Source organism: Zea mays, chromosome 5, assembly GCF_902167145.1.
Source record: "Zea mays cultivar B73 chromosome 5, Zm-B73-REFERENCE-NAM-5.0, whole genome shotgun sequence".
Classification (NCBI taxonomy): Eukaryota; Viridiplantae; Streptophyta; class Magnoliopsida; order Poales; family Poaceae; genus Zea; species Zea mays.
Window position 1 is genome coordinate 11,972,464 of NC_050100.1, and position 23,866 is coordinate 11,996,329.

Below are 23,866 nucleotides of genomic sequence, written 5' to 3' on the forward strand. Positions count from 1 at the left end.
GTTCGTGCGTGATGTGTTCGTGGTCGCGTGCTGATTCGTGCGCGTTCGCGCTCGTCGCGCGCTGTTTTCGTGTGTCGTCAGCGTGCTATGTCGCGCGTGTCCGCACGACGTTTGCATGTTGTCGTGCTGTTTCACGCGTCATAAATTTGTCTCACTTAAAATCTCCCATTTTAATTAAATTACTTAATTAACTGACATTTGTTAGTGTAGCAGATTAATCAAAATAAACGGTGTATAATTTTTATATTTGATAATGTCGAATTAAATGTTATAGTTAATATTTATTTAGTGTAAACGTGATATCTTCTTGACCGTAGCTTCGACTGTCGCGTTTCTTTTTCCTCGCGTGACCGTAGTAACGCGTTCCGTTTTCATATTGCATGTTTTATTATATTTTATCTTGTATGGTGTAATGTTCTTATGCGTATATATATGTTTGTTTGTTTGTTCCTGTTTGTCTTCGCTTCGCGTTGCGATTAGATCGCGATCTGTTTCCGAGCTTCGAGGAATCGACGGTCAGGCTTCAATGACCAAGTGATCAAGCTCTTCGAGTTCTACGAGGCTGAAGACCCTGAGCATCTGATTGGTGAAGGCAAGTGTCATCTGTCCCATTATGTCTCATTTACTTTATAATACACTGTCCCGCATACTATGAACAACATAAGGATTTACTAGCTTTCTATTTACCTTGTCCTTGATTACCTATTGGGTTACTATGGTTAGCTTTATGCTATTGCTTTAACATAATCAACGAACATGATGTGAACATTTATGATACGATGATGTTGTCCCGATGATCTTGTGATATTTTAGGGGACTCGGGATGTTTCGTTGTTTCCCGAGTACCTCTCCGTAAGGACCTGTTCGTTGAGAGACCACCCGGGATAACAGTGCAACCATGAGGGTGAAATGGGACGCCCTTAGCTAATTAATTAGAGGAACTAGAGGTGTAGTTGCTTCGCTGTCGTGCCGTCAATGGGGTCCAGGCACAATGCTTGCTCTGCCGAGGCTGAGTGCCGAGGTTCTTTCGTTTTGCTCTTGTTAGTCACCCTCCTGTGGGGAGAGGTACTGTGTTTATCAAACTGGAGAAACCTAACGAGCGGCTATGACCTCTAGAGAATCTTTGTAAAGGCTACGTAGTGATACCCTGCCGGACCACCTAGGAAGTGATCAATGGGGAGTCATGATCCCCGGGCAAAATGGGAATCACGGCTCATGGGTAAAGTGTGCGACCTCTGCAGAGGGTAGTGAAACTGATATATCAGCCGTGCTCACGGTTAAGAGCAGCCTTGGGATCCTCTTTGATTAGAGATACTCCGGATACACCTCAGATGATGACTTTAATGATGATGGTTAATGATGGCGACTTTAATTATGAATTCTAGTATTTCCTCTATGAGGAGATACTTTTTGGGATAATAACTTGGGTTTTATGATAAAATCTGGCTTCTACTAACAATAAATACCTGACCAACTAAAAGCGACTACTTGAGCCTAACCCCACATAAAAAGCTAGTCCACTTCAGCCAAACGGGACATTTGCTGAGTACGTTGATGTGTACTCACCCTTGCTTTCACAAAACACTAGGTTGCCTTTGGTGCAATCTATGCCCAGGTAAAGAAGAAGGCGTCGAGGCGGATCTCCAGGAGTTCTAGGACTTCGACGAGTTCGAGGATTAGGCTAGCGACCTCCCCCAGTTAGCTGCCTGTGGTGGGTTTATTTACGTTGGCTACGTTTCTATTCTGTGTACTTTGATTTTACTATGTAAATGACTCTAGTCTTTCATATTATTACTTACCCTTTATTGTTATTCGAAGCATTGTGCTATGATGAGTCATTTATGTAATCGCTATGTACGTGAGTTCTGATCCTGGCACGTACATGGTTCGCATTCGGTTTACCTTCCAAAACCGGGTGTGACACTGCGTCTCCCGTCCAGGGTTGACCTAGGGCGAGTCGTGGCTACGTCTCCCACCTGGGGTTGGCCTCGGGCGAGTCGTGATTGCGTCTCCTGTCCAGGGTTGGCCTAGGGCGAGTCGTGACTACGTTTCCCGTCCAGGATTGGTCTCGGACGAGTCGTAACTGCGTCGCCCGCGGGATGAGTCGTGACTTTATCTCCCGCCCGAGGTTGTCCTCCTTATCACTATCTTCCCCCTCCCCATCAAACAGAACTCGAGAACTCTTGATTGACTGCTACAAAATTAAAATCTTGGGAATTACGCCGGGAAATTGGACCTCACCTTCGCGACCTCACAGTCGTGTGGTGTAGCTGTGGTCGGCGACCAACAAGTTCGCATGCAGGATCGGTTCAGGGGGGTTCGGGATAGTGTACTACGGGAAGCTGAGTGATGGAAAAAGATTGCTGTGAAGGTGCCTAGCAACAATTTGAACCAGGGGAAGAAGTAGTTCTCAAACGAGGTGGCCTTGCTCTCCAGGATACACCACAAGAACCTAGTGGCGCCGCATCGCCGAGGGATCTCCTCGTTCCGGGCGGTGGGAGCGCTTGCGGGCGCAACGAAGTAAGGTGTCGTGTCGGAGCCTTCCCTTCTTGCACCTCTGCGTTGCCCGAGCGTGGCCACATCTTCTCCGATGCACCTCTTGACTTAGGGTGTTGCGGCGTGTGCGTTGGGCGCCATGAAGAGGAACGCGAGGGATCTCGAGCAGGGAGGACGCCGCAGCGGGGCGACGAGGACGAGGGCTGGGATTAGGCTTGATGTGACGACGTCGGGTCAGAGGAAGAGTGGACACGGCTCGCGTACCTCGCGGGGATGGGCAGGCGCGCGGGGGAGACGCCCATTTACACGGTATACTAGATAAATCCCAAAATTGCATCATACATTTTTTATCATGAATTTTATGTTTTTCATCGTTTATCGATGTTTCAATATAAGACTACTTTAAAGTACTCTCTTCGTTTTTTATTTATGGTGTTTTGGTTCAAAAGTGAACTAGCGGACGATAAACATTCGAGAACGAAGAGTATTATATTTATCTAGTGATGTTATGTTGTATAAAGAACCATACAAAGTACTGTTTTACAATGTACATTACAGTATATGCAGAGTGGAGTTTGAAGTCTTACCACGGTTTAGGTAATTCGCTTCAAGTTTTTGGGCTCCGTTCCTGCATGTAACTCAAAGCCTTGACAAGAAAGAGATGTCTAAGATGCCCTTTCCTCAAAGAAAAACACAAGAAATCAACTCATTCTGTCTTCAGGAAACTGGAAATGCAAGAGAGAGAAAACCAACTTTGCACCCAAAAAAATCTTATCTCATCTCTCCCCGTCCTCCCGTCCTCCATGTCGACTTGTCGAGACACCACAGGCTAACTCCCCGGCCCGCTGCATCTTCTCCACGTGACCGCCCATCCCACAATCACAGTGCCGCGCTGCCCCGCAGCCTCAGCCGCATGGCTCTCCTCGCCTCCCCCACGCCGTTCGGCGCTGCAGCCATCCGCCGCCGCGTCGCCCCGCTTGCTCTCATCCCTGCAGGCGGTCGCGCCGCCCTGCACGTGGCCCTCGCGCGCCGCGGCGGGGTCTCGTCCCGCACGCAGCGGCGCCTCGAGGAGCGCGGAGGCAAGAAGCGCCGCGGCGGGGTCGCGGCGCCCGACGTGGACGAGGACGCGGCGGAGGCGGGGACGGCGGCGGAGTGGGAAGGGGAGCCGCTGGGGTTCGAGGTGTCGACGGAGCCCATGCCGGAGCTGCCGAACCCGGAGAAGCCCGACTTCTGGGAGGGGCCTCAGTGGGAGGCCCTCGGCTTCTTCGTGCAGTACATGTGGGCGTTCGGCGTCGTCTTCGGCGTGAGTACATGCATCTTCCCCTCCCTTATTTCTCGCTTGTGCGCAGTTGCTGTGTGTCCTCGACGCAGTGCTATCCCTGCACCAGAGTCCGGGTGTTCAGAAGTCGAAGCATTATCTCTATGTAGAGCTGCCCTGCATATAGAAACTCTAATCAGACACCATGAACCAATGATTCTAAGAATGTGTTACCGAAAACGCATGAAGTTGTTTTTTTCGTGTAGTACTGCTTAACTAGAACTAATCAATATTTTCTTTGTTCAGTGCATTCAACGAAACAATCCTTGATTTTGGGTAATTAGCAGCAGCAATACATGATACATCCTTGCTGAAGCCTGAACTTGATTGTCATGGAAACTGACAGCGATTTCCAAAAAAAAAGAAAGAAAAGAAACGAACTATTTACCGACACAGCTCCTCGACTACTATTCATTCACACCTTTCTGCGAGTTCTCACTTCCCGAATAATGTCGCCTACTTGTGCAGCTCATTGCTTGTGGCGTCGCTGTGGCCACCTACAACGACGGGGCAACGGATTTCAGAGACACGCCTGCTTACAAGGAATCCCAATCACAGGAGTTCCCTGAGGAGTCGGAATCATCGAGCGCTGATGTGTTCGAAGGCAACCCGACTGAGGTAGCACCAGCTCTTGAGTAGGACTAGCAAGGAGGCACGGGGGAGAAAACTCGTCTCTCTATTCAAGCTTTAGCCTATAGGGAGGGCTTCGCGTTTGCTGTATAGATATAAAAGGTTTGGTTAAAATCTGATGCTACGAAAATTGGCTGGTATAATTATTTTGTACTGGATTTTCCCTTAGAATCAAATATAGATGGATGGCTAGTGCCTGGTGGTGATGGGATTCAACTGTGTTATTCCAAAAAAGTGGGGGATGGGGGAAAGAAACAGAGCATCAGAGCAAGCATTACTGTCTTTTCCTGTATTTTGTATTCATCCTGGAAAGTGTGTAACTCAAATAAAATTTCACAAATACATCATGTACCGGCACAATCCATAATTAATGAACATGTGGCTTCTCAGATTCGGTTTTTACTTTTTTTTTAGTTCTAGGGTAACCCCACTCGCTCAGCATTAGTTTGAGAGTCTAAAGATCGGAGAGGATTGATGAGGCTAAAATCTCATCCTTATTCAATTTCAAAATTGAATAAGGAGACGATTTTATACTCTCCGATCCTTTCCGGTTTTATATATCTCCCAACTAGCCCTCGAAATGCATTGAGGACCTAGGAGCAACTCCAAGAGACTAGGTATATGGTTTTGTAAAGGTAAATTTAGCTAATATTAAAAGAAAATTGTATCCAATAGACTATGTAAACGACTCTTCAAATTTAGTGACTCTCTATTTCTCCATCTTCGCTCTCCAATTTTAGATAGCCTGCTTCATTCTCTATTCAGTCCGTAGGTTTACCGAGTCTGTTGGATTAGCCTATATTTTTCGTCTAAAATCTATTTTAAAGAGTAGCTAAATCAGTAAATTTGGCTAGTATTTTTAGCTAATCTCTTGGAGTTGCTCTAAGGTTGGGCATGGCTGCTGGTTGGTTTGCTTTATTTGCATACTGCGAACGGAAGAGTCGGAACTCCACCGAATCATTTTGCTGTTCAGCGAGCCCTCGTTTCATGGAGTCAATACATTATTAGATTGAGACAATTTCTTACTTGACAATACATTATCAGTTTGAGACAATTCCTTGCTTGACATTGGTAAAACTTTTAATTTCTTTCTTGGCCTTTAAGATATAAATTTTCCTATTTGATATTTAATGTAAATTTGGTTTTCTATATGACATATTGTCGGCGTTTCGAGACAGGGGGTCCCTAAGCCGACGAGTGAGTGTGCTGCGTGCCCCAGCCCAGATGGGTCGAGCGCGTGGGCGAGCGCGGAGGGGGGAGAGGTGAGGCGGCCGGAGCCGAGCGTGAGAGAGGTGGAAGTCCCGCGGCCTTCGTGTTCGTCTCGCGCCCAGGTCGGGTGCGCTTGCAGTAGGGGGGTTACAAGCGTCCACGCGGGTGAGGGAAGCGAGCGGCCCCAAGAGAGCGCCTGTCCCGTCCTCGGTCCCGCGCGGCCAACCTCTTCTGAGAAGGCCCTGGTCCTTCCTTTTATAGTTGTAAGGAGAGGATCCAGGTGTACAATGGGGATGTAGCAGAGTGCTACGTGTCTAGCGGGGGGAGAGCTAGCGCCCTAGGTACATGCCGATGTGGCAGCCGGAGAGATCTGGGCATCCTGCTGGCGTGATGTCGTGGCTATCGGAGGTGCGGCGGAGCCTGATGGAGGGACAGCTGTTGGGGCGGTCGAGTCCCTGCTGACGTTGTCCTGCTTCCGTAAGAGAGCTGGGGGCCGCCGTCGTCATAGAGCTTGTGGAGCGCCATCATTGCTCCTCTGGCGGAGCTGGCCGGACGAGACGCCGGTCTTGTTCTCCGTGACCCGAGTCGATTCGGGGTAGGATGATGATGGCGCCTCCTGTTGACGTGGCGGTCTGTGCTCTAGGCAGGGCGACGTGGGGTTTCTTCCGAAGCCAAGGTTGAGTCTGCCTTCTGCTGCCGTGGCCGAGCCCGAGCCAGGGGGTCGGGCGAGGCGGAAGTCGTCCGGCCGGGCGGAGTCCGAGCCCTGGGGTCGGGCGAGGCGGAGTTTCGTCGTCTTCCGGGTCTTAGCCCGAGTCCGAGCCCTGGGGTCGGGCGGAGTGGAGTTCGCCGTCTTCCGGGTCTTAGCCCGAGTCCGAGCCCTCGGGTCGGCCGGAGCGGAGTTCGCCGTCTTCCGGGTCTTAGCCCGAGTCCGAGCCCTGGGGTCGGGCGGAGCGGAGTTCGCCGTCTTCCGGGTCTTAGCCCGAGTCCGAGCCCTGGGGTCGGGCGGAGCGGAGTTCGCCGTCTTCCGGGTCTTAGCCCGAGTCCGAGCCCTGGGGTCGGGCGGAGCGGAGTTCGCCGTGGCACCCTTGGCAAGGCCTGATTGCCTGTCAGACTCACTCTGTCGAGTGGCACTGCAGTCGGAGTGGCGCAGGTGGCGCTGTCCTTCTGTCAGACTGGCCAGTGGAGCGGTGGAGTGACGGCGGTCACCTCGGCTCTGCCGGGGGCGCGTGTCAGGATAGAGGTGTCAGGCCACCTTTGCGTTAAATGCCCCTGCAATTTGGTCAGTCGGTGTGGTGATTTAGTCAAGGTTGCTTCTGAGCGAAGCCAAGACCTTGGGCAAGCCGGTGATGTGTCCGCCATAAAAAGGGGGCCTCGGGCGAGACGGAAGTCTCTCGAGGTCGGCTGCCTTCGGCCGAGGCTAGGCTCGGGTGAAGCGTGATCGAGTCACTCGTGTGGACTGATCCCTGACTTAATCGCGCCCATCAGGCCTTTGCAGCTTTATGCTGATGGGGGTTACCAGCTGAGAATTAGGCGTCTTGAGGGTACCCCTAATTATGGTCCCCGACAGTAGCCCCCGAGCCTCGAAGGGAGTGTTAGCACTCGCTTGGAGGCTTTCGTCACACTTTTTTGCAAGGGGACCAGCCTTTCTCGGTTGCATTTCGTTCCGGTGGGTGCGCGCGAGCGCACCCGCCGGGTGTAGCCCCCGAGGCCTCGGAGGAGTGGTTACACTCCTTCGAGGTCTTAATGCTTCGCTTTACGCTTCGGCTGGTCTGGTCGTTCCCTCATGCGAACTGGCCGTAGCCCGGGTGCACGGTCGGGGCCCAAGCTCTCGGGCTGGTATGTTGACGCTGTCAACGATTTGGCCGGAGCCGGTTTTTGCGAGAGCAGCCCCCGAGCCTCTGCACAGGGCGAGAGGACGATCAGGGACAGACTCGGCTTTTTACATACGCCCCTACGTCGCCTTTCCGCAAGGAGGAGGGGGGGAGTGCGCCATGTTACCCTCGATGGGCACCGAACATGGTGTCTCCGGTGAGCTGCAAGCGGGTAATCCGAGTGGACGTCCGTGCCCCGTTCGTTGGGGGTCGGCTAGGGGCCCAGAGGCACGCCCAAAAGTACCTGCGGGTGATTTACCGGACCCGGTCCCCTGGCGACGGGGTCCGAGGGCTCGATGCCTCCCTCCGATGGGATTCCGTTACAAGATCGTTCCCGCTGGTCTCGGAAATGTCCTAGGGTACCTCGGGAGCGCAGCCCGAGCCTTGGTTATGTATCGAACGTACCCCTGGTCATCCCTCGCTCGGTGTCTGAGGCGACTATGAACCCTTCGGGGGCCAGCCTTCGAACCCCTGATCAGTAATGGGCGCGGAGCCCGAGTAGCCTGAGGCGGCCATGGAGCCCTTCGGGGGGCTGGCCTTCGAACCCCTGACCAGTAGTGGGTGTCGGGCCCACGCGATCTGAGGCGGCTGTTGAACCCTTGGGGGGCCAGCCTTCGAACCCCTGATCAGTAATGGGGGGCTCGGAGCCCGATTCCTTCGCGGAGAAGGATCCCTTTTGGGGTATCCCCCTTCCCCGGTCCCTGTTGCAAGAGATAGAGAAAGAGGAAAACGGAAAAGGATACGAAATCGGACGACGTGGCGTACCTTTTCTGAAGCGGTTATTACGGCGAAGGTGAAGCGTCGCGCGCTCCTCCTACCAGAGGCGCCGCGTGTCCCGCCGCGGAGTTAATGCGACGGGGCGAGTGGTTGGCGGGGCGGCCGTTGCGCGCGGGTGATCCGTTCGAGGAACGGGTCACGGGTGCACCGTCTTCACGCCGTGAGAGGAGGCTCTCTTGTTGTCTCAGGATGGGACGTGAGCCTGGCTGACGACGTGACCGCTGCGCCCGCCCGCCTGCCACCGCTATTACTGCCGGCCCACTTTCGGTCGCTTTGACCGACGCGCCAGTCTGGCGCTGTTGGGTCGCCTCGAGTCGTGGCATAGGCTTCGCAACCGAAGAGGCACGATGGTGGCACAAGTGGCGGTGCGGTTGCTTGCATGCAGCAACTGGCGCGCCGGTTGCTCGACGCGTGGGCCTGGGTTCCAGGCTGGCGTGTCAGGAGTCGGAGAAGCGCGTCCATCTGGCGCGGTTGCGTGCCGCCTGCATGGCTGCCCGCCCCTTCTGCCCGTTGGTCTGGGCGAAAATGGGGGGTCGCCTGTAACCGCCGGACGGTCGTGCGCACCATGCGCGGCGGTTTGGCTTCTTCTGCCCTGAGCCGGCTTGCATGACATGCGGGACCCAGCCCCCGAGTCGCAGGGGAGGGCCTTGGAGCGTGTTGGAGAAGACTCGGCCCGCGGCGCCTGGGGGCGCACGTAGGGGGAGTTGCCTTTAAAAGGAGGGAGGCTCCTTTCGTAAGGCAACCATGTCTTCTTCCTCCCTTAAGCGTCGGGTCTTCCCGTCTTCCAAGCCCCCGGATGGGGGATATCCGCCGCCTTTCCGCCTCCTCGTTGGAGGAACGCAACTCCATGGGAGTTGGTACCTCTCAGCCATCGTTCGGCTTCAAGGATTTTCATCAGGCAGCCTGGTTGCTCCCTTCCGCCGGTGGCCACCCAAGACGGTGACCTCCAGCTCCTGGATGGGGAGAGACAGACCAGGCTGTGATCCCGCCCTCAGCGTCGGGTGTGTTCGTCACCCTCGCTGGGGCGGGGGCCGAGGCGAGCCGGGGCTCTGCCTCGCGTGCGGGTCGGCGAACCACCTCCTCTTCCAGCTTCTGGTGGTGGCAACCATCCTCCCGCGTCGCGACGGAGTCGTCCTCCAGTCATGCCGGGGAAGGCGAACTGTTGCTGTCCAGCTAGGATGCAACATTCCGTCTTCCCCCTCGCATTCGGGGCGAGGACGGCAGCGAAGATCTACCGGGGCGCTTGGGGGCGGCCCGCTCTTTGGCTTTGATGGCTTGTTCGCATCCCTTGAGTGGGACCGCGAACAAAAGCCTTCCGGTGACTGCGTTCACCTGGGGCCATGGCTGCCGCTGCAGAGGTCGTTGCCCCGCAGGCCCGAGGTCGCTTGTACCCTCGGGGACGGAACCGGAGTCTCGTTTGCAATGGCACTTCGAATGCCAGTGAGTTCGTTCATTGTGGCTGTCGAGGCCTGAACGTGTATGTAATTTTGGCACGGAGCCGTGTTTTTTTTCTCATTTTCGAGCACTAAGTCTCGCCTGTTTGATTGTCTGAACCGCTTCACCAAGCATGAGTTGCCCCATGTCAAGGTGACGGGTGAGGTATCCGTATCCCGGAGGCGTAGGAATCCCTCGGCCCGTTCGGCCTTGTTATGTGAGGCTCCTCTAGCTTAGTTGAAGAGACCCCTCGGCCGCCCTTTGGTGGATCGAGGCTGGGGGTAGCGACATCAGTATGAACAGAGGCGGAGTTGACTCGAGAATGGGGAACCTGGTTGGCCGGAGCCTAGCCGTATTGCCCGTCAGCGGAGCCGACGCCCAAGTCGGTCAGTCGAGGCCTCGGATCGGGCTAGCGCCCTTGGAAGCCGGTTGCCCGAGGCCTCAGGGGTAACCGGTTGAGCCGCCTGCTCGGGCCGGATTCCTGGAGGAGCCCCTGGACCTCGGCGCCGCCCGAGGCTGGGTCGGGCTTTGCTGTAGACGTCGTCGATGCCGAGGGTGCTACGGCTCCCTTCGGCGTGAAGACCCGAGCCTGCAGGATCAGATCATCTTGTAGCGTGCGCTTTCTGCGGCCGCCGAGGCCAGAAGAACACGCCCTCGCCGCGCTTTGCGAAGCTGCGTCTTTTTCCTCCTGCTTCGAGCATCTGGACTCTGTCGGTAACAGGGATGTTTGTGTGAGAGTTGCTTTTCGCGGAAGGGACGAGTGAGGTATCCGTATCCCAGAGGCGTGGGAATCCCTCGGCTCGGTCGGCCTTGCCGCTTACGCGTACTTTCACCCGTCCATGAGGCCTTGTCCCCGATTTAGTCGAGAAAGCTTGAAGGACTGCTTCGGCGGGAGAGCTTCCGAACGTGATGACTCGTTCGGTCCACAGAGTCGCTTTATCCGAGCGCAAGTTACTTATCGCAGAAGGGGACGAGTGAGGTATCCGTATCCCGGAGGCGTAGGAGTCCCTCGGCTCGGTCAGCCTTGGCTGCTTACGTGTACCTCGTCGTTTCCAGGATCCGCTTTCCAAAGTAGTCAAGAAGCACGGAAGAAATCCTGCTAAAAAGAGGTCCTTTTTCTGCTAAAAAGAGGTCCTTTTTCGAGGAAAAAATTCGACGCAGAGGGGGTCTCCCCCCTTTTAGCCCCCGAGGGAGGGTCGGGCCTTGCCGAGGCTAGGCCGACCCTTCCTTGACAACTAAACTTTGCGTAGGTGCGAGGTATATGAACAACTTGAAAACATCTTAAGGGTAGAAGCGACGTAGCTGTTTGATGTTCCAAGCGTTGCCGTAGATCTCGCCTTGATTGTTGGCCAGCTTGTATGTTCCGGGCTTCAGAACTTTGGCGATGACGAATGGCCCTTCCCAGGGGGGCGTGAGTTTGTGCCTCCCTCGGGCGTCTTGTCGCAGCCGAAGCACCAGGTCGCCCACCTGGAGTTCTCGGGACCGGACCCCTCGGGCGTGGTAACGTCGCAGGGACTGTTGGTACCGCGCCGAGTGTAGCAAGGCCTTGTCCCGAGCTTCCTCCAGCTGGTCCAGCGATTCCTCTCGGCTAGCTTGGTTGCTTTGTTCGTTGTAGGCCCTCGCCCTCGGGGAGCCGTATTCCAGGTCAGTGGGCAAGACAGCTTCAGCCCCGTAGACCAGGAAAAACGGCGTGAAGCCCGTGGCACGACTCGGCGTCGTCCTTAGGCTCCAGACCACCGAGGGGAGTTCCTTCATCCATCGCCTGCCGAACTTGTTGAGGTCGTTGTAGATCCGAGGCTTGAGCCCTTGTAGAATCATGCCGTTGGCACGCTCTACCTGCCCATTCGACATGGGATGAGCCACGGCGGCCCAGTCCACCCGGATATGGTGATCTTCGCAAAAATCCAAGAATTTTTTGCCGGTGAACTGGGTGCCGTTGTCGGTGATGATGGAGTTCGGGACCCCGAAGCGATGGATGATGTTGGTGAAGAATGCCACCGCCTGCTCGGACCTGATGCTGTTCAGGGGTCGGACCTCGATCCACTTGGAGAATTTGTCGATGGCGACCAGCAGGTGCGTGTAGCCCCCGGGCGCCTTCTGCAAGGGACCGACGAGGTCCAGACCCCATACAGCGAAGGGCCAGGTGATGGGTATTGTCTGCAGAGCCTGAGCGGGTAGGTGTGTCCGCTTCGCATAGAATTGGCACCCTTCGCAGGTGCGGACAATTCTAGTGGCGTCAGCCACCGCCGTTGGCCAGTAGAAGCCTTGCCGGAAAGCATTTCCAACAAGGGCTCGGGGTGCTGCGTGGTGGCCGCAAGCCCCCGAGTGTACTTCTTGCAGCAGTTCCCGACCTTCGGCGATGGAGATGCATCGCTGGAGGATGCCCGAGGGGCTGCGATGGTAGAGCTCCTCTTTGTCGCCCAGCAAGACGAATGACTTGGCGCGTCGCGCTACCCGCCGAGCCTCGGCTTGGTCGAGGGGTAGCTCTCCTCGGTGGAGATATTGCAGGTACGGGGCCTGCCAATCTTGGTCTGGCGTGGCCCCGCTCTGCCCTTCCTCGACGTTCAATGCCCCGCCCTCGGGGGCCGAGGGTACCTCGGGCTGAGCCGAGGGGATCTCGGGCTGAGCCGAGGGTACCTCGGGCTCGGGCGCGTCGTCGAGCTTGACGGAGGGTTGATGCAGGTCCCGGGAGAAGACGTCCGGGGGGACTGTCGTTCGCCCCAAGGCTATCTTCGCCAGCTCGTCTGCGGTTTCGTTGTAGCGCCGAGCGACGTGGTTGAGCTCGAGCCCGAGGAACTTGTCTTCCAGGCGCCGAACCTCGTCGCAGTAGGCCTCCATCTTCGGGTCGCGGCAGTGGGAGTTCTTCATGACTTGGTCGATGACGAGCTGCGAATCACCGCGGGCGTCGAGGCGTCTGACCCCTAGCTCGATGGCGATCCGCAATCCGTTGACCAGAGCTTCGTACTCGGCCACATTGTTGGACGCCGGGAAGTGGAGGCGCAGCACGTAGCGCAAGTGCTTTCCGAGGGGTGAGATGAAGAGCAGGCCCGCACCGGCCCCCGTCTTCATCAGCGACCCGTCGAAAAACATGGTCCAGAGCTCCGGTTGGATCGGAGTCGTTGGTAGTTGGGTATCGACCCATTCGGCCATGAAATCCGCCAACACTTGGGACTTGATGGCCTTCCGAGGGGCGAACGAGATCGTTTCGCCCATGATCTCCACCGCCCACTTTGCGATTCTGCCCGAGGCCTCTCGGCACTGGATGATCTCCCCCAGGGGGAAGGATGACACCACAGTCACCGGATGGGACTCGAAGTAGTGTCGTAGCTTCCGCCTTGTCAGGATCACAGCGTACAGCAGCTTTTGAACTTGTGGGTAGCGGATCTTAGTCTCGGACAGCACTTCACTGATGAAGTAAACCGGCCTCTGAACGGGCAATGTATGCCCTTCCTCCTGCCTTTTGACCACAATCGCGGCGCTAACCACCTGAGTGGTCGCGGCGACGTAGACCAAGAGGGTTTCTCCGTCCGCCGGCGGCACCAAGACCGGCGCCTTTGTAAGGAGTGCCTTCAGGTTGTCGAGGGCTTCCTCGGCCTCTGGGGTCCAAGCGAAACATTCGGCCTTCCTTAAGAGGCGGTACAGAGGCAGACCTCTTTCGCCGAGGCGTGAGATGAAGCGGCTCAGGGCCGCGAGGCATCCCATGACCCTCTGTACCCCTTTTAAGTCCTTGATGGGCCCCATGCTGGTGATGGTCGCGATCTTCTCCGGGTTGGCCTCGATGCCTCGCTCAGAGACGATGAACCCTAGGAGCATGCCTCGGGGCACCCCGAAGACACACTTCTCAGGATTAAGCTTGACTCCTTTCGCCTTGAGACACCGGAATGTCACTTCAAGGTCGGAGAGGAGGTTGGGAGCCTTCCGTGTCTTGACTACGATGTCATCGACGTAGGCCTCGACTGTGCGACCGATGTGTTCGCCGAACACACGGTTCATGCACCGCTGGTACGTCGCGCCTGCATTCCTCAGGCCGAACGGCATGGTGACGTAGCAGTACATGCCGAACGGCGTGATGAAAGAAGTCGCGAGCTGGTCGGACTCTTTCATCCGGATCTGGTGATACCCCGAGTAGGCATCGAGGAAGGACAGGGTTTCGCACCCAGCAGTGGAATCCACGATTTGGTCGATGCGAGGCAGAGGGTAGGGAACCTTCGGACATGCTTTGTTGAGACCAGTGTAGTCTACACACATCCGTCATTTCCCCCCTTTCTTCCTCACAAGCACAGGGTTGGCAAGCCATTCGGGATGGAATACCTCTTTGATGAACCCTGCCGCCATTAGCTTGTGGATCTCTTCGCCAATCGCTCTGCGCTTCTCCTCGTCGAATCGGCGCAGAGGCTGCCTGACGGGTCGGGCTCCGGCCCGAATATCCAGCGAGTGCTCGGCGACATCCCTCGGTATGCCGGGCATGTCCGAGGGACTCCACGCAAAGACGTCGGCGTTTGCGCGGAGAAAGTCGACGAGCACTGCTTCCTATTTGGGGTCGAGCCCGGAACCGATCCGGATCTGCTTGGTGGTGTCGCCACTGGGGTCGAGGGGGACGGCCTTGACCGTCTCCGCTGGCTCGAAGTTGCCGGCATGGCGCTTCACGTCTGGGACCTCCTTGGAGAGGTTCTCTAGGTCGGCGATGAGGGCCTCGGACTCGGCGAGGGCCTCGGCGTACTCCACGCACTCCACGTCGCATTCGAACGCGTGTTTGTACGTGGGGCCGACGGTGATGACCCCGTTGGGGCCCGGCATCTTGAGCTTCAGGTAGGTGTAGTTGGGGACGGCCATGAACTTCGCGTAGCATGGCCTCCCTAACACGGCGTGGTAGGTTCCTCGGAACCCGACCACTTCGAACGTCAGGGTCTCCCTTCGGAAGTTGGAGGGTGTCCCGAAGCAGACTGGGAGGTCGAGTCGCCCGAGGGGCTGGACGCGCTTCCCAGGGATGATCCCGTGGAAGGGCGCAGCGCCTGCTCGGACGGAGGACGGATCGACGCGCAGGAGCTTGAGGGTCTCGGCGTAGATGATGTTGAGGCAGCTGCCCCCGTCCATCAGGACCTTGGTGAGCCTGACATCGCCGACAACGGGGTCGACGACGAGCGGGTATTTCCCCGGGCTCGGCACATGGTCGGGGTGGTCGGCTCGGTCGAAAGTGATGGGCTTGTCGGACCAGTCTAGGTAGACTGGCGCCGCCACCTTCACCGAGCAGACCTCCCGGCGCTCTTGCTTGCGGTGCCGAGCCGAGGTGTTCGCCGCATGCCCTCCATAGATCATGAAGCAGTCGCGGACCTCGGGGAACCCCCCTGCTGGGTGTTCTTCGTTCTTGTCGTCATCGTGGGCCCTGCCACCCTCGGCGGGTGGCCCGGCCCTGTGGAAATGACGCCGAAGCATAACGCACTCCTCGAGGGTGTGCTTGACGGGCCCCTGATGGTAGGGGCACGGCTCCTTGAGCATCTTGTCGAAGAGGTTTGCACCTCCGGGGGGCTTCCGAGGGTTCTTATACTCGGCGGCGGCGACAAGGTCCGCGTCTGCGGCGTCGCGTTTCGATTGCGACTTCTTCTTGCCTTTCTTCTTGGCGCCGCGCGGAGCAGACGTCTCGGGAGCTTCTTCCGACGGGCGGCCCTGGGGCTGCTTGTCCTTTCGGAAGATAGCCTCGACCGCCTCCTGGCCGGAGGCGAACTTGGTGGCGATGTCCATCAGCTCGCTCGCCCTGGTGGGGGTTTTGCGACCCAGCTTGCTCACCAGGTCGCGGCAAGTGGTGCCGGCGAGGAACGCGCCGATGACATCCGAGTCGGTGATGTTGGGCAGCTCGGTGCGCTGCTTCGAGAATCGCCGGATGTAGTCCCGGAGCGACTCCCCCGGCTGTTGCCGGCAGCTTCGAAGGTCCCAGGAATTCCCGGGGCGCACGTATGTGCCCTGGAAATTGCCAGCGAAGGCTTGGACCAAGTCGTCCCAGTTGGAAATCTGCCCCGGAGGCAGGTGCTCCAACCAGGCACGAGCAGTGTCGGAGAGGAACAGGGGGAGGTTGCGGATGATGAGGTTGTCGTCGTCCGTTCCACCCAGTTGGCAGGCAAGGCGGTAGTCCGCGAGCCACAGTTCCGGTCTCGTTTCCCCCGAGTACTTTGTGATAGTAGTCGGGGGTCGGAACCGGGTCGGGAATGGCGCCCGTCGGATGGCCCGACTGAAAGCCTGCGGACCGGGTGGCTCGGGCGAAGGACTCCGATCCTCCCCGCTGTCGTAGCGTCCCCCACGCCTGGGGTGGTAGCCTCGGCGCACCCTTTCGTCGAGGTGAGCCCGACGGTCGCGCCGATGGTGCTCGTTGCCGAGGTGGCCCGGGGCCGCAGGCGCGGTGTTGCGCGTGCGCCCGGTGTAGACCGAGGCTTCCCGCATGAATCGGGAAGTCGCGGCATGAGGTTCCGAGGGATATCCTTGCCTTCGGGATGCAGTGCTCTCGGCCCGCCGGGCCGCGGCGCCTTCCAGGAGATTCTTGAGTTCTCCCTGGATCCGCCGACCCTCGGTGGTTGACGGCTCCGGCATCGCGCGGATGAGCATTGCTGCGGTTGCCAGGTTCTGACCGACCCCGCTGGATGCGGGCGGCGGCCTGATCCTGACGTCGTTGGCGACGCGGTGCTGGAGACCTTGGGGCAGATGACGTATTTCTCCGGCCAGGGGTTGGCCCACCCATGCCTGTCCGACGTCCCGACGGATCGGCTCAAGCGCTCCCGTTCCCTCGTTGAGCCTGGCCTGCGCCTCGCGGACTCGCTCGAGTTGTGGGTCGTAACCCCCCGCCGGAGCGGGGACCACAGCTAGCTCCCGTGGGATGTCGGCGCGAGGCACCGGCCTAGGGAGATCACCATCCTCCGGCATGCCAAGATGGTTGCCTTCGGTGGGATTCCCTAGCTCGATGTGGAAACATTCGCGGCTTGGGCCGCAGCTCTCGTCGCCAAGGCTGCGGCTTCCATCGGAACAGTCGGACAGACAGTAGTCACATGCGGCCATGAAGTCCCGCACGGCACTGGGGTTGCCAAGTCCGGAGAAATCCCAACCGATGCTGGGGTCGTCATCTTCCTCGGACCCAGAGGGCCCGTAGGTCGAGACGTCCGTCAGTCGGTCCCAAGGCGACCGCATACAGAACCTCAGTGGGGTTGCACTCGCCTCAATGAGAGCGCCCGCCAAATCGAGGTCGTTTGGCGGGCGGAGGCCGAGTCGAAATGACGCAAGATGGGAGTTAGTCGTTACCTTTTGGTCGACGAGGAGCGACGTAGTCACATCGGGGACTGGTTGCGCCGTCATCTCTGGTTCGAGGGCGACGTCCTGCAGGCTTTCCGCGAGCGCGCCGGCGTCGTCTTCTTGCTCGGGGTCATCGTGCCGCGGGGGGACGGCGCTTGCCTCCGTCTTGAACGCGAGGTCGATGTCCGGCGTGCCTTCCGTCGGGGCGTCGGGGGCGTCGATTCGCTCGACGGCCGGCGAAGCGTGGCCTCCCGTCTGGCCTTGACGGCCCCGCTTCCTCCTCCGTTGGCGGGGGAAAGAACGGAGCGAGCCCGAACGTTGCTTTTCCACCACGCGGGGTAGACGTCGTCGATTCCGCCGCCGGCGGGCGGGTTGTCGGCCGCCATTGTCGTAGTCGCGCGGCGGTGGAAGAAGCGTCATGTCGTAGCTGCCGTCGAAGGACATGAACTCGAGAGTCCCGAAACGAAGCGCCGTCCCGGGCCGGAGAGGTTGCTGGAGACTGCCCATCTGGAGCTTGACGGGGAGCTGTTCGTCAGCACGCAGCAGGCCCCTACCTGGCGCGCCAACTGTCGGCGTTTCGAGACAGGGGGGTCCCTAAGCCGACGAGTGAGTGTGCTGCGTGCCCCAGCCCAGATGGGTCGAGCGCGTGGGCGAGCGCGGAGGGGGGAGAGGCGAGGCGGCCGGAGCCGAGCGTGAGAGAGGTGGAAGTCCCGCGGCCTTCGTGTTCGTCCCGCGCCCAGGTCGGGTGCGCTTGCAGTAGGGGGGTTACAAGCGTCCACGCGGGTGAGGGAAGCGAGCGGCCCCAAGAGAGCGCCTGTCCCGTCCTCGGTCCCGCGCGGCCAACCTCTTCTGAGAAGGCCCTGGTCCTTCCTTTTATAGTTGTAAGGAGAGGATCCAGGTGTACAATGGGGATGTAGCAGAGTGCTACGTGTCTAGCGGGGGGAGAGCTAGCGCCCTAGGTACATGCCGATGTGGCAGCCGGAGAGATCTGGGCATCCTGCTGGCGTGATGTCGTGGCTATCGGAGGTGCGGCGGAGCCTGATGGAGGGACAGCTGTTGGGGCGGTCGAGTCCCTGCTGACGTTGTCCTGCTTCCGTAAGAGAGCTGGGGGCCGCCGTCGTCATAGAGCTTGTGGAGCGCCATCATTGCTCCTCTGGCGGAGCTGGCCGGACGAGACACCGGTCTTGTTCTCCGTGACCCGAGTCGATTCGGGGTAGGATGATGATGGCGCCTCCTGTTGACGTGGCGGTCTGTGCTCTAGGCAGGGCGACGTGGGGTTTCTTCCGAAGCCAAGGTTGAGTCTGCCTTCTGCTGCCGTGGCCGAGCCCGAGCCAGGGGGTCGGGCGAGGCGGAAGTCGTCCGGCCGAGGCCAGGGCGGAGTCCGAGCCCTGGGGTCGGGCGAGGCGGAGTTTCGTCGTCTTCCGGGTCTTAGCCCGAGTCCGAGCCCTGGGGTCGGGCGGAGTGGAGTTCGCCGTCTTCCGGGTCTTAGCCCGAGTCCGAGCCCTGGGGTCGGGCGGAGCGGAGTTCGCCGTCTTCCGGGTCTTAGCCCGAGTCCGAGCCCTGGGGTCGGGCGGAGCGGAGTTCGCCGTCTTCCGGGTCTTAGCCCGAGTCCGAGCCCTGGGGTCGGGCGGAGCGGAGTTCGCCGTCTTCCGGGTCTTAGCCCGAGTCCGAGCCCTGGGGTCGGGCGGAGCGGAGTTCGCCGTCTTCCGGGTCTTAGCCCGAGTCCGAGCCCTGGGGTCGGGCGGAGCGGAGTTCGCCGTGGCGCCCTTGGCAAGGCCTGATTGCCTGTCAGACTCACTCTGTCGAGTGGCACTGCAGTCGGAGTGGCGCAGGTGGCGCTGTCCTTCTGTCAGACTGGCCAGTGGAGCGGTGGAGTGACGGCGGTCACCTCGGCTCTGCCGGGGGCGCGTGTCAGGATAGAGGTGTCAGGCCACCTTTGCGTTAAATGCCCCTGCAATTTGGTCAGTCGGTGTGGTGATTTAGTCAAGGTTGCTTCTGAGCGAAGCCAAGACCTTGGGCAAGCCGGTGATGTGTCCGCCATAAAAAGGGGGCCTCGGGCGAGACGGAAGTCTCTCGAGGTCGGCTGCCTTCGGCCGAGGCTAGGCTCGGGTGAAGCGTGATCGAGTCACTCGTGTGGACTGATCCCTGACTTAATCGCGCCCATCAGGCCTTTGCAGCTTTATGCTGATGGAGGTTACCAGCTGAGAATTAGGCGTCTTGAGGGTACCCCTAATTATGGTCCCCGACACATATTCATTAGTTTTGACGTGAAACTTTAATGTGAAAAGACGGTTTTACCTTCTGCATAGTTGTGAGACCTCCTCTACCGCGATGCGTACTACACCACGCGTGGTTAGTAGGTGTAGTGTTTTGGGCGGGAAATCTCCCGCGTCACCAACGATGGGGGTCCCGCGTTGTCAGTGGCTTGCACACAGAGAGGCCACGCCAAGGCCAAGACAACTGCCCCCTTTGGCTTCCCGGACAATCCATCTACGCGCCGGCGCTCTCCGCACCGCACCCACCCATCGAAATTCCACTTCGCCTAATTCCAAATCGCCAAGGCCGAGCAGCAGCAAGCAAAGCCGCGCCGGTGAGGCTGGCTGTTGGAGAGGCATGCCGCCTAAATCCGATAGCGTTGAAGGTATCCACTCGTACTCGTACCCCTCCAAACCGAAATGGTCCCCCCCTTTCTTCTTATTCTTTTTTTTTGCTAAAAAAACTTACTTATTCAATTCTTAGCTGGGCTTGATCAGTGTTTCTGATGATTTTACGGTGTTGTTTCTTCTTTCATTTTTGCAGGAATCGTCCTGGGTTTCGTAAATGAGGTGCGGTCTCTCTCTCCCCTGAACCCTACCCTAAACCCTTTCTTCTGCTTGCGCGATTAGGATTCGGTTATCCCTCCGTGTGGTACTTATGAATTGTTCAGGAACCGTTAGGATTGCATGGATGCGACAAAGCTGACTGGAGTAGTAGTCTAGGTGTATTGATTGTGCTTGATGGCAACACGCTGTTTGATGAATACTGGCCATTGTCATTACTTTTCTTTCTATATGTTCAGTTGGAGTTAATTAGTATCATATGAAAACCCTGGTCCCATTCCGATTAATCGTCAAATATCTACATCATCAAATTAATTTCATTAAAATCCACCGAGATATACTTGATATTGCAGTTGCTTGATTTCCTAGAGGTTAATACGGATATGGTTTTCAATAAATTAGGTCGAAGGTAGAGAAGTTTGACTTGTGGCAAAACAAATATATTACGTTTTGGAATGGAGTACCACACTGTTTGCTCAGCTTCTAGTCGTTCTTCTAAGTTCTGAGCACCATATAGTTGACTTTACCATGGCTCTGCAGCAAAACAGGCCATTGAATTCACAGAATGCAGCTGATGCACTGCAGAAGTTTAATCTTAAGAAGACTGCGGTGCAAAAGGCACTGGATGCATTGGCTGACAGTGGACAGATTTCCTTCAAGGAGTATGGCAAGCAGAAAATTTACATTGCTCGGCAAGATCAATTTGACATTCCAAATGGTGAGGAACTTGAGGAGATGAAGAAAACAAATGCCAAGTTACAGGAAGAACTTGCGGATCAAAAGAAAGCAATTAGTGAGGTTGAATCTGGTGAGTTCCAAACTTCAAACTGGTACCATGGTCTTGGTAGTGGTCTACCAAATGCAGTAACAAGATCATATCTCAAAAACATCTAAATGTAAATCTTGTACAGAGGTACGAGGTCTGCAGTCAAACTTGACACTCACAGAGATCACGTCAAAGAAGAGTGAATTGCAAAGCGAAGTATGTGCATAAAAATGTTCTCTTCTATGAAGCTTATTTGCTTTCATTATAAGCAGTCTTCTCATCAAAAGAAATGTTCCCTTCTGCACATTATTATGTGTCTGTGTTCCTTTGGGCTAGTTTTAAATGCAGGAGCCGTATTTTTCAGGTCCAAGAAATGGAAGAGAAACTAAATAAGTTGCGGAGTGGTGTTACCTTGGTGAAACCTGAGGACAAGAAGATCATTGAGAATTCCTTTGCTGAAAAAGTGAGCCAATGGAAAAGGCGGAAGAGGATGTTCAAGGAGCTCTGGGATAATATTACTGAGCACAGCCCAAAAGATCAGAAGGAATTTAAGGTTCTTGCTGCATCTCCCCTCCCCCTCCACCCCCCCCCCCCCCCCCAAAAAAATGCTTTTGACTGCACTTAAGACGTAGTACATGCTTTGATCAAGCATTTACTTGTACTGCTACTAGTTTTTTAAGTTGTCACAGTTTCTTTTCATTTTCATTTTCTATTGTTTTCTGTTTGTGACGAACACATGATGCTAATGAACTATATGTACTGCAGGAAGAACTTGGTATCGAGTACGACGAAGATGTTGATGTGAACGTGCAGTCTTACTCTGACATGCTAGCAAGTCTCAACAAAAGGCGAAAAATTTCCCGCTGATGATGTAGCATAAGAGCGTCTTAAGTTGAAAGTAGGCTACAACCGTTACATGCCAGCAGCTATGCATTCATGGTTCTACCGGTTCTTAAGGTTCTGTAGAGATTAGTTTACCCTGACAGCATTGAGGCCCCGTTTGTTTCAACTTTTTTTCAGCTTCTGACCACCAGAAGCTGCTGCAGACTACCAAATGCTCATATTTTCAGCCTGCTTTTGTTAGAATCGCTTTGATAAAAACCGTTCAAAATCAACGTAAACATACAATCGGTCGAGTCGTTGTGATAATAGTAATCCATCATTTTCTAGATCCTAAATTCTATAAACCCTTTTATCTTCCTCTTCATATAATTTCCAAGATATTTAGGTTCTCTACACAGCTAGATTCTAAGAAAAGCTGGTCTAAAAAAAATCAAAACAAACAAGCCCTAAGTCAAATACAAGCTTTGTAACTGTTGAGTAACATGCTAGCATTATTACTATATATTTTCCTCAAACTTCTTGTTTTGATAATTTTGTCCTTTGTATTTAAGTATTGTTATCCCTTGAAGTTTTATATATCTTTTTTTAACGTAATGATATGAGCTCTTTCTTTCAATTAAGAAAATTAGAATTGATCTAGTTTTAAGGAAAATCGAGCTCAAAAGCCTACACATAGTACACAAAAAACCCAAACAACGGACACACCATACATAAAGCCTATCTAGAGTTATACTTGTCGAGCTCAATACAAGTGACGAGCAACCCCGACTCTCATAAACGGACCGCACACGGCACAGGAAGAGGAAGCCCTCGGTGCGCTGTCGTTACCAAGCCTCACATAGTCACATCCCACACGAAGCTGCTTTGATTCTTCACCAACGAGTATAGGTGTACATTTGGGTCGGGTTAAAGTCGTGGCCCATGGATGGACTCAAGCACGACCCGTTTAAGACATGCACGAAATAACCCATATAGAGTCAAAAAAGACTCATATATTCATTAAAACACACTTCATTGCACACTTCGTCACATTGTCGCTCGTAAGAGCCGATGTCAGCTGTCGTCGTCGGTCCTGGCACACGCGGCCACCGAAGCTAGCTGTCGCCCGACACTCTTCTGTCGTCGTCTCCACCTCCCTGGGCTAGCCCGGACCATCACTGAGCCACCTCCCATGCGCGCAAACCATAATCGACAGCCCAACACCGCATCGACAGCACGCGCGCAGCCACTGCCAAGCGCAATCTACTCTGCCCACGCTTGACACCGTCGCTAACACGCGCCGCCCTCTTCCCGACAAATAGGACTGGAAAAGGCTCGAGCTCGACGAGCTGGTTCAGGTTCGCAGCAGCTCGGCTCGGCTCGGACCGACTCGACGCTCATAACGAGCCCGAGTCGAGTCTGTTTTTGTGGCTCATGAAAACAGCGAGCCAGCTCGGCTCGGCTCGGTGCAGCTCGCGAGCTGGCTCGTGGCTTGACCCAACAACAATTTATTACATAAAATAATAATTAGCTTATAATATTAGTATCAAGTAGACAATAATTTATGTTATTTGAGACTACTATACAAAAATAAATTTATTTTCTATATTATATTAGTGATATATATGTTATTTAAATATTTTTAAGATTTTATATTATAATTTAGAGAGTAGATTTACGTTTATGACTAGGCTCGTTGGCTCGGCGAGCCGCGGAGCGAACCGAGCCGCTTTTCCGAGCTCGCCAGATGGACGAGCCGAGCCGCAGCGAGCCGAGCCGAGCTCCTCATTGCTGAGCGCAGCCCTCACTAATGTGCAACGTCCACGCCGCGGCGCATGTCTCCACTCGTGCCCAGCACCTTCCTCATTGACGCTGCCTCCACTAAGCAACCGAGATAGGGGGGGTCGAAGCACCACCTCGACGTCGCCGGAACGCTTCAACGCGAAGCATACCGCCGTGCCACCATGGCGAAGAAGGCAAGCCCTGCCAAGGCCTCTCTTGGCTGCACCACCACGATGCCGCCGTGAGATGCGTAGAGCCACCGAGGAGAACAGAGCCCTAGGGTGCGCGTGTCGGACCCGCGACCGTTGGACCTTGCCGCCCCGGACGACAACGATCTTCCCGAGAGGCAGCGCCTGCCCAGATCCACCGGAAGGAGGGAAAGGGGCCGCCGCTGCTGTCATCGTGGGCCGCACGGGCTTCCGGTGCTCAGGCGGCGGCTGGGGTTCGCTCGGGTCGCCTAGCACAGGGACGGCCGAGCGCAAGGATACACATGTGTGTGTTCTACGTTGTGTAAAAACCACATACCTCTGCTTTATTATGGCTACTTCCTTATATAATAAAACAATCCCATCTCGTCCAAACAGATCGTTTGATTTGAATTGCCAAAACATGTATCGTCTCTCTAAAAAAACGTGTAATTACTGCAATAACTTGCATACCAACATAACAT

The 23,866-nt window shown here is 55.9% G+C and overlaps 2 protein-coding genes across 3 annotated transcripts; both read left to right on the forward strand.

Moving 5' to 3' along the window:
- Positions 1-3,370: 3,370 nt before the first annotated feature.
- Positions 3,371-4,649, forward strand: LOC100273166 (uncharacterized). The gene is made up of 2 exons (NM_001147612.1): positions 3,371-3,799; positions 4,283-4,649. The coding sequence occupies exons 1-2, from the start codon at positions 3,410-3,412 to the stop codon at positions 4,451-4,453; spliced, it is 561 nt and encodes a 186-aa protein (NP_001141084.1). The 5' UTR covers positions 3,371-3,409; the 3' UTR covers positions 4,454-4,649.
- A 14,662-nt stretch (positions 4,650-19,311) lies between these two features.
- Positions 19,312-21,716, forward strand: LOC100282702 (Homologous-pairing protein 2 homolog). 2 transcript variants are annotated; one of them, NM_001155609.2, is made up of 6 exons: positions 19,312-19,648; positions 19,807-19,832; positions 20,367-20,634; positions 20,738-20,808; positions 20,957-21,145; positions 21,358-21,716. In NM_001155609.2, the coding sequence occupies exons 1-6, from the start codon at positions 19,621-19,623 to the stop codon at positions 21,457-21,459; spliced, it is 684 nt and encodes a 227-aa protein (NP_001149081.1). In that variant the 5' UTR covers positions 19,312-19,620; the 3' UTR covers positions 21,460-21,716. The 2 variants fall into 2 exon arrangements, with proteins under 2 accessions (NP_001149081.1, NP_001401557.1); NM_001414628.1 differs by having other exon boundaries at positions 20,412-20,634.
- The last annotated feature ends 2,150 nt before the right edge of the window (positions 21,717-23,866 follow it).